The sequence below is a fragment of the Porites lutea genome, chromosome 4 (genome assembly GCF_958299795.1).
Source record: "Porites lutea chromosome 4, jaPorLute2.1, whole genome shotgun sequence".
NCBI lineage: Eukaryota > Metazoa > Cnidaria > Anthozoa > Scleractinia > Poritidae > Porites > Porites lutea.
The window spans coordinates 30,932,702-30,946,507 of NC_133204.1; the positions used below are offsets into that span (position 1 = coordinate 30,932,702).

The window sequence follows — 13,806 nt, forward strand, 5'->3', positions numbered from 1 at the left end:
CTTGCTCAATGCATAAGAGGGTTTAAAAGTCTCAAGCAACTATGGCCTTCCTTGATATCTTTCAGGAACTGAATCTCGAATGGTAAGCCTGAGTAATTATTGTATTTGATGTTTGTTTTTGTTATATCTAATTTCATGAAGTCGAGCACAGTTTATGCGGCAAGTTTTTGCACGTTTGTTGAGATTTGAGTCAATGATCTGATCTAGTATCAGGTTTGATATAAGCTTACAGAACTTTAAAGGGCCTTCAGATATATTTTCTCACGGGAAATAGAAAAAAAAACGTTCCGAAGAATATTTAGTTATAAATTTGGCTGTAGAAAGAAAACCTGTTGAGTGATTTTCTTGTTTCGAGGAGTTCATCTTTGAAAAAAAACAAACACCGGGAGGCCGGCTGAAAGTAAAACAAAATAAACTTAAGCTTAAGCTTTAAGCTTAAACACTCAGGATTTTTAGAGACACTTTAATACTTGTCTTCATGAATGGAAATTGTAGTCTCTGTAAATGTTTTACCGAATTATATTTCTCTTATTGATTGTTAGTAGTCTCTCTTGCAATTTTAATCGCTTGTCCGTGGTGTTTGTTTTCATCGTTCATGAACATCGCTTGCAGGAGTACTTAGAAATGTTGCGCGTATCAAACGCTTTATAAGATTACACATCGTTATAACTGAAACCATTAAATAACAAAAAATAATGATAATAAATTCGTTATTATGTTGAAGCGTATCTCCATTAAAGTTCATTCAAACACTCGACCACACTGACAGCTCGCACTAAAAATGAGAACCGGCTGGCCGTATGGGTGATTTTGGAAATTTTTTGAACGGTTTCGCTAAAAGCCCATGATTGATCGTCCTGAACATTGAAAAATTGTGAAATGCCGTATTCTGTCCGAGGTTTGTATGATAAAAAGTACTGTTTCACCTCAGATGTGATGTATAAAAAGTATAAAAATTTGGTTTACACACCCTCAGATTTGTTGGCAAGAATTTGTAAAGTAAACCTGTCGAACGCAAAAAAATGCGGCCTGATTTGTTTTCCAAGAATTTGTTTTCGAGACCTAATCTACTGTGATCAAGAGCCTTTATGGCTCTTGAATGTGATAGAAGATGTTTGCTATTTTTTGGGTGTACATATATTTAGGCTATCAACTCGATGTAAGATGTTTCACTCTAAAATAACTTATCCTTTCCCTCAAAAGTCACATGAATGTGCCCTTAAGTTAACTGATTTGTGGATTACAAGTTTATTATTATTAATGGGAGCTTCGCTTTTAGCCCTGGCTAAATCTATATATTACATGGCAATACATGGTAATACATGGCTATACATGGCTATACGTGGCAATACATGGTAATACATGACAATACATGGCATTACATAGTTATACATGGCTATACATGCTAATACATTACAATACATGGGTATACATGGTAACCCATGGCTATACACGGTAATACATGGCAATACATAAGAATACATGGTAATACATGGCTATACATGGTAAAACATGGCAATACATGGTAATACATGGTAATATATGGTAATACATGGCTATACATGGCTATACTCGGCAATACATGGTAATACATGGCAATACATGGTGATACATGGCTATACACGGCAATACATGGTACTACATGACAATACATGGCATTACAAAGGTATACATGGCAATACATGGTTATACATGCTAATACATTACAATACATGGCTATACATGGTAACCCATGGCTATGCACGGCAATACATTGCAATACATGAGAATACATGGTAATACATGGCAATACATGGTAATACATGGTAATATATGGTAATACATGGCAATACATAGCAATACATGGCTATACATGGCTATACTCGGCAATACATGGCAATACATGGTGATACATGGCTATACACGGCAATACATGGTACTACATGACAATACATGGCATTACAAAGGTATACATGGCAATACATGGTTATAGATGCTAGTACATTACGATACATGGCTATACGTGGTAACCCATGGCTATACACGGCAATACGTGGCAATACATGAGAATACATGGCAATACATGGTAATACATAGTAATATATGGTAATACATAGCAATACATGGCTATACATGGCTATACTCGGCAATACATGGTAATACATGGCTAAACATGGCTATACACGGCAATACATAATAATACATGGTAATACATGCCAATACGTGGCTATACATGGCAGTACATGACTATACATTGCAATACATGGTAATACATTGTAATACATGGCAATACATGGCTATACATGGTAATACATGGCAATACAAGGTAATTCATGGTCATACCTGGTAGAACATTGCAAAACATTGTAATACATGACAATACATGGCCTTACATGGCTATATAGGCAATACATGGCTTTTCATGGTAATACATGGCAAAACATGGCAGTACATGGCTATGCATTGCATTACATAGCTGTACATGGGTATACATGATAGAGCGATTTTCGTATGACCTTGAAATGAAAACGCGCGAACAAAACAGAAACAACAAACGAACGGAAATAGAGCGATTTGATTGGTTTATCGAACGGACAGACAAACGCGCCTGGCTTTTGATTGGTTAAGCGAACGCTCGTGTAAACTGCAATTCTGAAAGTAATTTTCCAAAACTTCGGGCAGCAAAAGCTTGAAAAAATGTTGAAACTGGGCAGCTGTTAGGATGCCAGACTGGAGGGTAAATGCTTCAGAAGGAATTTACAAATTTGGTGCTGCGTACCCTATCCAAAAAAGGTATCAGATTTTGGCAGATTATTCAACAAGTGGAAGTTTTGCGGTCAGTGCACGAGAAAACCGCGTTTGTTACAACACCGCACGGGCAATTTGTGAAAAGTTTATTGCGACTGGTGATTGTCAAGCTGGAGCAAGAGGGAGGCCAGCTAGCAAGATGCAACCTTTTATGGTTGCCTATCTGGAGGCTATGATTTTCGTGAACCCTTTTTTGTACTTGGAAGAAATGCAAGGCAGACTGAGAGCTGACCTGAACTGAGCACAAGTCAACTAAAGTCCCACAAGAGCGATTTACACCGTACAACTTGGTAAGAAGACAAGCTTACATCCAGTGGCGGAACCGAAAAGATCCAACAAAACTGTTTTTCGGAGACGAGACGGCCTTTAACAAGCTCACTGATGTACGAACTTCAGGTTGGTGCAGTATTGGTGACGTCCTTCCGAGTGTAGAGCCAAAACGAGACGTAAGAGAAAAAATATCGGCCTTTGCAGTGGTAGATTACAACGAAGGAATTGTTAATTGCTACCCAGTTCCCGGTAGCTTCAATGCAGTTTCCATAACAAATGCCATCGAGTATCACTTCTTACCCTACTTACCAAGAGATAGTTTTCTGGTTCTTGACAATGCCTCAATACACAACGACGTTGCTGTGCAGAATGTTTTGGCGCGCAAGAACATAACCCTCGTCAAAATGCCTACTTACTCTTTTGACTTAAATCCCATTGAAAGCGTTTTCAGCATCGTAAAAGCCAATGCACTGAAGACTCCGGGTTCCATTCATGCTTACAGAATGGCAAGCATTATAAATGCTTTCCCAGGAGTAACAGTTCCAGTGGTACAGTCATTTTACAGGAGAAGCTGGCAAGTGCAATTCTAAGTGTAATTTCATTTAATTAACGAAACAGTTTTGTTATTCACCCTCATTCCGTAGTAACTGTTTTTACGTAATACGTAGCCACTTATTCGATCCAGCACATCTTACACCAAAATCGTTCATTTTACATTGCATACTTACTTTCAAGAAGGTATTTCTAGAACTCACTGTGGTTTTGTAAGAATTTCTTCAATAGACGCTATGGCTACAGTACTTTAATACCAAGGCAAGTGTTGATGCTGGACTGAGTGTAGAAAAGTAAATTAATCGGCATATACTTGCTTGAGCTCTGGGTTTAGTGTTGTCAAAATGTTCTTTTGACTAGTCGACCATGGTACGTATTTAAGCTTAACTTATTTGTTTAAGACTATATACTGTAGGTCGAGGCCAGGATTGAAGAGACCACTAGCTTGTATGTTTTGGGTGTCATTCTTGCTGTATTTATGATTATTATTATTTACCAATACGGCCACCCCTCAAAAAGAAGATTATTAGCCGGTCTGGTACTATAAGAACAAACTTAAGCATTTAAAACGATTCTTCGATAATTTATTGAATGCACAGTAACAAACTAACATTCAACCGATCTACCCAGTACAATTTTGTTGCACAAAGTCTGGTTATGAAAAATAACCTGAATCCTTTCTTTTAAATCAAACCTGTAAGACAGTTGTTGGTCAAGTTCTGTAAATTTAATCAGAAGCATATGATACATAAGTTGTACAAAGTTGTAAATATTTACACAATATGATGCCAATTATAAGTGACAATTATTACAATTTTGTTTTAGTCTATCATTTGACACTTTCACAATAATATAACTTGTAACTAGCAAATGTCACTTGAAAGTTTGTGAATTGTGCGCTATGACATGGGTATTATAATCTTCTTGGGCAAAATTGTGTTATTGTTATGCTTGAAAGATAATATCAGGTAAACTTTTGAATGAACAGCAAATCTTTCTAAAAGAAACAGGAGGAACTTGACAAAATTGCATCCTGTTAGTTTCATTGAATTTAATGTTTGAATAAATAAATTTTTGGACAATATTTGTAATTTTGTTATTATTTTTTGTAATTTTTGTAATAAATTGTAAAGTGCTATTAGACATAGCTGGAAAAGGCGCTATATAAGTAAAGTATTATTGTTATTTTTTTAAAGCGTCAAACCATCCTGGCCATTCATTAAGCCAAGAGCACTTGTGATAGTTTCAGTGCTTGAATGCTGGGCTGTCAACCCCCCAAATGACATCATTTGGGCAAAAACTACTCGTTGACTCCAATTGTCACCAAATTTGTGATGACACAAAACTCACAAAAACCAATCAGATCATTAACAATAGCATACTGCAGGTCATGAGGAAATGTTTTATGTTGACATTAAAATAGCTCAAACAATATGCAAAATAGTTGAAATTGTATTGTTGGAAAGTCGAGGCTACTGAAGAAATGACATACTTCAATGATTATCCGGGAGATTTCATTCTCTAATTTGGAGAAAGGGAGATTTCTCCAGAATTTTCCAGGAGAGTTGACAGCACTGCGAATGCTATTGACACAAATGTGTATTAAGCCTTTTTAAAGTACCAGTGAATATCCATGTAATGACCCCTTCAGTTAGTAATTAGTATGAATTTTAATGCAGCCAATGTTGCCGCAATTGTTGGCTCAAACTTATAAATTTCTTCTGAATCATATTTTACCCTCCAGTCTGGCATCCTAACATCTGACCAGGTTCAACACTTTTTGTAAGCTTTTGTTGCCTGAAGTTGTGGAAAATTACTTTCAACAATGTTTCTCATCATGCATTTGCATACCAAAAGCCATGTATGTTAACTTTGTACTTTTTTGGTACACCAATCAAATTGCTCCACTGGCGTTTGTTTGTTGTTTCTGTTTTGCTTCACATAATCATTTAAAGTCATATAAAAATCGCTCTAATGAAGTCAAGTTTACAGAAAGTGTTGCCTCAAAAGAGTGTATTAATACTTATGATGAAGTTTTCAGTGCAACAAGTGGCATAATTATTGTTTTAATTTTTGGTCATAAATTCAATGAAATGCCTTGCTTTATTACCGATCAGTGGCTTTCTTATTGTGAATACAATCCAAACCTTGGTAGCCTCAAAGTTGACTTTGAAGATGTAAGACAATCATCAAGGTTACAAACAACAGAGATACAGTGCCAAATATTGGAATAGCTTGCACAACAGGCATCATTGAGGACACTCAGATGGGTTTTGGGCATGTATCACATTGGCAAGAATTGAACATACAATGACCCTTATAACTGTATTTTTAATCCTTTTTGAAAAGAATTTGTAGATTACAGTTTTGTTACAAATTTACCACATTGGCCATATTTGTATATGTCATGATAACCCTTAGACCTGAAGGCATTGGCACACTGTGCCATGATTTATGCATCTTTTTAAAACATTGTCAAATAGTTTCATGACACTGATGGGCAGCAATTGCAGGTAGACAAGACAACAATGCTGTGAAATGTCTCAGATTTATCCCTATCTCTACACAGTTTACTGTCTCTTTTAAAGTCTCAAAATACCAGTAGTTTTGACATGTTTTAAGACCATTTCACAACATCGTTTGCTCACCAGTCTGCAGCCTGTATTGGTCTCACACCAAGAACAATTTGGTACTCCTAAACAGAGTTCAAGGGAACAAAATATTTTTTTATGACTTTGTGTCAAGTTGCTGAGACTATAGGCCCTTTGTTGATCACATGACTGATTTCCCTTAGTAGAGCCTTGAAGCTAGAGTAATCTAACTTTCAAAAGTGGAAAGAGTATGTTCGAATATTAGCAAGGACACCCATTTCCAGACCAATGCTGTACGATGCTGAGATATTGTGAAGGTCTTAACCTGTAATGAATTACAAGGTCATGTATCGAGTCACAAGGTCTAGCCTGTATTACTTTGAGAAATATAATTTTTTTTGGAAGACCTCTAAAATAATGATGGTTGAATAGCAAGAGTTCTTCCCATATGAAGATCCTTCTAATTTTCAAGACTACAGCAATTGCTACTTTTGAGATATAGGTCTGACAATTTATATGTTCGCTAATCATAAAATGCTTTAAATCAACTTCTGTTAAAAATAGTTGTCCAAAAAGTATTTGTTTTGAATTCATTTTCACAGATAAGAGAACAATCAGGTGACCATCATTTTTGTTGCAAAAGGCCTATTTCATACTGGTGTCATAAGATTTTGTAAATGTTGCTTTGCAACATTGCCTATATAACTTAACTCACTTACTGGATGCATAAAAAAACACATGTCTCTATTCTTTTCCTTGGATGTTTGTCTTACATCCTCAACTTTGGTTTAAATGGTTGGCCACATGCAGGGTTTGGGCAGAGACCTCCCATGACACTCCCTGATAAATGGTGGCCACAGCGCTTACAGAATGCAGCTTTCCTTGAACCCGAGGCAGTGGATGTGCTGCTCAAGGCCACAGCAAAAGGATTTAGATCAGTATCAGGAATGTTACTGACTGCTCTTGTAACAGTCTGGGAAAAAGATATTACCGGGAATCCCTTCTCTTGCTCTCCTCACTGACAGGTAATAATTTCAAAAGTAGATCCACAGTATCATACAGCTTATTATCACACGACTGCAAAGCTTTAGCAATGCCCTCTTGTTTAAACTGCGGGAACATTTGCACGAGGACATTTAAGTTGCTGTTGTTTACCATATTTTGAGAGGGACTTTCCAGGAGAATGGCATCAATTGCTTTCTCTACCTCCTCATTTGCACTTGTCAAGTGCATTTCCAAATGTGGAGGTGACTGCTGGGGGGAAATGTCAACCAAAAGAGCAGCACTCTCATCACCAGAGCCATGAGCTGATGGAAGTCCTGAACCAGTATTCTGAAGTTCTGAACCAAGTGAGGATGGAAGTCCCAGGTTCACGTGCTCCACATCACTGTACTCAGTTAGCCCCAGGGCGTTTAATTCATCTCCTTGCCTTGCACTTGTGTTCTTTACACGACCGCTTATGGTATGTTGCCTTTCTTCCATCCAGGCCTTGGTGGCACGTGCCATGTTGGAAAGTGGGCTCTTCAACTTGTCTGCTTCACTCAAAGAGCTCATAAAGTTGTTAACAAACAGATCATATTTCGACATCTCAAGTCTTCTGCTTTTCTGTTTCTCTAAACAACAGTATATACATATATACACAATAAATTTAATATATTATTAAATTTGGACCAAGTCACATCAGTTCAATTTACCTGTCATGTGTTCTTTTTTTCGTTGGATTTCTGAGAGGGTATTGCATGGTTCAATTCAATGTGTCAACATCCCTCCTGTCAACCCCTAAGACAAGTCCAGCCCTTCAGGCCTGAGGGGGGAATTGTTTGAAGCGGTCCTGTCCCGGGGATAGGGGGCAGGGAAATCAAAAATCACATTTTTGTTGTTCTTGTGAATTATGTCATTTCTGAGTTGACACGATGGTGCCAGACTGCATGGAGAAGACTCCTAAGACTGTTCTTTCCTGGGGAAATCTCAAGAATTTGTTGCAGTCTGGTGAGAAACAAATAACCACTCAAAAGTAAAATCTGTATTCTGAAAGGTATGCTTATATCTTCATGGTTCTTACAACTTCAGACACACAAACTTCAAGGATTTTTCAAGGACAACTTACAGTTTTCAAGGTCTTTAACCCCCTTTGATCACCCTATTGGCTAAAACACGTCATGGAGTCATTTAAAATAATATTGATAATAAATAAAACATTGTCCTTTTACTAAAAATGTTTGTACGTTGCCCGTGAATTTTACAGGTTCTTTCTGCCTATGAAGATGAGCCAAATTTTCCTCGGCAAAATAAAATCTAACTCTACAGAAAAAGGTGTATGCGTAGACAAAGTTGTGAATTTCAAGGACTTTTAAGACCTACTAAAGAAATCTATTTCTTTTCAAGGACCTAAACCAAATTCAAGGACGTTTCAAGACGACTACTAAAATTCAAGACCTTTTCAAGATTGTATGAACCATGAAATTTTTATTGTAGAACCAATGTGCATATGACGCATACTTGGATGGATGGCTTTCGTCACCAACAAAGAAATATTTCTTAAGTGAATTTATCTATATAACAAGACAACTTGAATAGACTGTATATAAATATGGATGCCCGGCTTGCAAAACAGAGATCTCAGTCTAGTGTTTTTATGAAATAGAAAACCTTAGAAACATTTATCCTGTACCCAAAACAATGTTATGTGTGGTTGATGAGGAGTGCAGGGGTGAGAAATTGTCTTTTTCTGTATGCCTTGAGGTGGGGAATAGACTGCCAAGTAATAAAACTTACAAATTCCCAGGGGAAGGGGATGGTTTACACATAGAAATGAACAATGCATAACCCATAAGAATAATAACAGTAAGACCCTGAGACTAAGAACCTGTTAGGCTCAAATTTTGCCAGTTAAGCACCCTGTATACAGGAACCTGTTCAGCCTAAAATGTGAATCGGGCTCTTATTTTCTTAGCTCCCAACGCAGGATTTTTTGGGGAACTTATACTTCATCGCACCCACAAATGGTGTTTGTGGGGAGGGACGAAATAAACACGCCACTAAAAACCCCTGCGTGGGAGGCTATTATTTTCTTAAATGTATGAAAAAATTTTGCACACTTAAGCAAATAAGTCAACATTCAGAATCCTCTTTAGAGACACGGGTGCCTTAACACTCCAACTGCAATGTTATGGTTTGCAGCTTTTATGTAAGGAAAAAGCTGAACCACTGAATACTCTTAGCTATATTGTATCTTTTTTTTTCAGAAAGAACCTATATAAGAAGAGACTATGAGTAATCCCTATTTTTTTCTCAGAGATAGTAGAGCGAGCGAAACGCAAGCGCGTGTGAAAATCACCCCAGTCATGAAAGGCGAGGACTAATTTAAAACCTTAAACTAACTACCATTTATATGGGATCCTGTTTAGGCTAACTTAGAAAAATCCAGGTTCTTAGACCGTCTCTAGTTGTTGGTTTTACTGTATTACTTTTTAAGCAAATTTAATTTTTAACAATACCATATCACACTTTATTAGTAAGTGTTGATGAGAAGCCAGATAAGTGGGAAAAATTTGTCATGGCTTTACACGATGGCCGCTGATAAGTACACAAGCAATGAAAATAGTGACGTCCCAGATGTCAAAGAAAACTACTGAAATTTGATCCTTTCTCTCATTCAGTGCCCTGACTTGATAACAAAATTGTTAGAGAAGCATTACTAATAAAAATGTGAAATTTTAACATTAATGAAATCGAAAAACTGCACTGTAAAAGCTATTCTGAGAATGTATTATAGGCAACATCGGGAAATCTGTCAAATAATTTGTGTGTCATTCACGAGAATTTCATGTACAAGCCAAAGTGCAACAAATTACTGTAAGAACAAATTTTCCTGTCCAACATTTTTAAAAAGGTATACTTCAAATACAAATGGTACTTTCAAAGGCAATAAGATACCTTAAGAGTAACTAAAATAGTTGGAAAGGTAAATTAACAAAAAATTGGATCAAAAGATCATGAAGTTGACAACATACCGGCTTTAAGGGCAGTTGTGGACATCTTTTTTTTCGCCACTTCAGTACCCGAGTTCTTGTTTGCAAGTTGGATGACTTGCTCAATAGTCAGGTCAACGCTGCTTGAGGGTAGCAATGGTCCGGCCAGCTCGTCGGCACGTCTTTTTCGAGCTCGCTCTCGCGCCATTTCGTTGTGTTTTGCAATCTTCTCACACTCCGCGTACTTGCAACATTTAAAAGGGAATGCTGAATGTATTCCAGCTTTAAAACCATGTGCTTTGCACCTTCGGCAAAATCGTTTAACATTTGACGCGTCTGACATAATGAAATTTTCGGGTTTTTTAATTAAGGGACACGAGAAAAAATATTGTCAGATGGAGAGCCCAAAAACGTCACCATCAACAAAGTCAGGTGATCAAAGTCTGGTCAAAGCCGCTTCAAGTGGAAAGCGTTTAAAATTTTCTTGACTTCTAATTCATCTCACAATCGACTAAAAGGGATACATAGTCTAACGTCCCACATGACACGACAAAAAAGCAAACTAAAATTCTTACTCGTTTTCGAGGACAAGAAGGACACTATTCACGAATAAACTCGCCAGCGTAGTAAGCGGCGTCACCACATGGGTAACGGAATTGGGCTCTCCATCTTCGTTCAGCACTTTTGGTGTAAAGATGAGCCACACATAACTGCTTCCATTGTTGTTTAATCACCAGAATTTGTAAGAAAACCAAATTTTCACAAGAAGAGACCAAAGTCCCTGAATGCAACAGCTAACTCCACTACCACCTCCACTGATCGATTGCATGCCCGAGAACTTTCTAGAAATCAGCCGATGCTTCGCTTTGACGTCATACTGCAACACGATTGGCCAATCGAACAGTGCCTTCTCCATATTAGGGTTTTCTTTGGCAGGAAAACGAAGAGTCCTTGTTTTGATCTTTTCAGCCATTGGCTGATGAAACAAATCACGAACACTTACCAAAAACATTTTTCAAGGTCATACGAAAGTCGCTCTAATACATAGCAATACATGGCTATACATGGCATTAAATGGCAATACACGGCAATCTATGGCAATACATCATAATACATGGCTATACATGACAATACATGGTAATACATAGTAATACATGGCTATACATGACTCTACACGGCAATACATGGCCATACATGGCTATACACGGCAATACATAGTAGTACATGGTAATAGATGACAATACATGGCAATACATCGTAATACATGGCTATACATGACAATACATCGTAATACATGGCTATACATGACAATACATGGTAATACATAGTGATACATGGCAATACATGGCTGTACATTACTCTATACGGCAATACATGGCCGTGCATGGCTATACACGGCAATACATGGTAGTACATGGTAATACATGGCAATACATGGGATTACATGGCTATACATTGCTATACATGATAATACATGTCAATACATTGTAGACTGCAAAAAAGTCCGTATTTTTGCGTATTCAAGTACGCGCGAGCAGTCAAACAAAAGGTCTAAAATGAGGCTGAAAAGAGAGAGCGAGACTGGGGAGAGACGCTAAAAATACGGACTGTCTGTTTTGCATACGTTATATTCGTTCGAATTACCCGCTTCTCCCAGCCATGGGCAATTCCCATTGGCTAAATTTCGATGCAAGTTGTCACCAAGCTGTCAAGTAATGTTTTCAACATGTCATTTACGTTGTTCCATAGCGTGATGAATTGCTAAAGCTTTCGCTGTAAAATGACGGATGTTGATCGCCTGAATTTGCTCGCAAGAATTGGGATTTTTTTTGAAATCGGAGCAGAGGGAAGCTTTCGAGTTGCTACTCAGGGGAAAGGATGTTTTCTGTGTTCTACCAACAGGATTTGACGAAAGCCTTATTTATCGGATGTTTGTTCATGCAAAGAGTTCTTCAAGTTCCGTGCAACGGCCGACCATCATTGTTATCTCGCGTGGCTAAAAAAGTGGGATCGGTATTAAACACACGACTTTTACCTCATGCAAACATGCCGCTTGTTCCAATGAATTGTTTTCTCCGTGGAGTAGATTATGCTTTGGAGGAAAACGTTTTGACTGAGCAAATGTGAATTTTGGCCGCTTATTAAATGTATTTCATACTGAGAGGTCGTGACACGCATATTGATTTTCTCTGGTAGGAATGATTTGCCCTCTGACGCAAGAGCATTTTCTTTCTTGGCCCCTTTAGAAATGTAAAGCTCTTCATTGCGGCTTAAGGGTTTTAGGTTGTTTTATTTCTCCAAAGTGCCTCCTGGATTTGAATAATTTTAAGCTATTTTCTTTGTGTCCGTGAATGTGACTTTTTCCTGCAATGTTTTGTCACGCTGTGCCCAGCTCGTTAGCGTTTTTGGCAGGATTTTAAATTCTCACAGATAGTAATATACAGAGCTAAATCACCAAGACGTGGTTTGGAACGAGGGGATTTACTCATTCTTTTCAATGGCAATAATTGTTCATTGTCAGTTGACCTGTTCAGTTCTTCTCTAATTTGCGAAAGCATCGCCGTGCAGTTTCCCGGGGCAATTTCTAACCGTTGTTTTGCACGGAGAGCAAACTGCTCGTGTGGAGAAAGATTCTCCTCCCTCGAGGACAACGAAAAGTTCGTTTTTCAGTAGGTCGGCCCACTTTGGTAACGTTTCCCCTTTTCTTTTCCGAGCTTATCCATCCATTCGTAAAATTGCCGAACTGTGTTTTGAAACAACAGCCGCACATTCTACAATTTGTCCAAAGCCCTCGGCTGTTTCGGCTTTCTCCTTCTTCGAGGAGCAGTCACAGGCTTTGTTGTCGTACTGCCACTTTCACTCATTTTTGATCCTCCACTATATATACTTCATTTCACTATATACACTACATTTCAAAGGGAAGCAACGCTAAAAACTGCTTTAGTACTGGATTACAGCGTCAATAATAACACGCGAGTCTATCAAATTCACAAAGAGGGAGGAGTTGCGAACAGATTTTTGACAGCTCGATGACATTTTTGAACCCCCTGGTCGGAACGAACTCGTTGTATGGAAAACGGACAGTCGGTTTTTTTCCTCTCGAGGCTTGCGCGTGTAAGACTCTTACGCCACGCTTTACGGATTTCTTTACTGATATTGAGAAAAAAACCGACTGTTTTGCAGTCTAATACATTGTAATACATTGTAACACACTGCAAAACATGGCTATGCATGGCAATGCATGGCAATACATGGTAATACATGGCTATACATGGCAATACATGTTAATACATGACAATACAGGGTAATATATGTTATTACATAGTGATACATGGCAATACATGGTAATACATGGCAATACATGGCAATGAATGGTTATACATAGAAAAAAACGGCAATACATGGTAATACATGGGTATACATGGCAATGCATGGTAATACATGACAATAGATAGGATAAGACGTCACCGAAATGAAAAATAACCTATTAGTAAATCCAGATGACACCTACAAATTAGATCACATGGAGGACAAACTAACTAAACGGGAAAATACGCTCAAACTGGAAACTAAGCTACTGAAATCTGGGGTCATTGACCTTGACACAGACAACGACGCTCTGAAACATGAGACCT

The 13,806-nt window shown here is 37.9% G+C and overlaps 2 protein-coding genes across 2 annotated transcripts in view; both read right to left on the reverse strand.

Annotated features, from left to right (window-relative positions):
* LOC140934523 (uncharacterized) overlaps positions 1–13,806 on the reverse strand; it is a 275,762-nt gene that overhangs the window by 55,184 nt on the left and 206,772 nt on the right. The gene's annotated exons all lie outside the window — the stretch shown is intronic.
* On the reverse strand, positions 7,188–10,393 carry LOC140932924 (uncharacterized). Its single transcript, XM_073382423.1, has 2 exons — positions 10,214–10,393; positions 7,188–7,813 (listed from the first exon to the last, which is right to left on the reverse strand). Exons 1-2 carry the CDS (start codon positions 10,377–10,379, stop codon positions 7,188–7,190), a joined length of 792 nt encoding a protein of 263 aa, XP_073238524.1. The 5' UTR covers positions 10,380–10,393.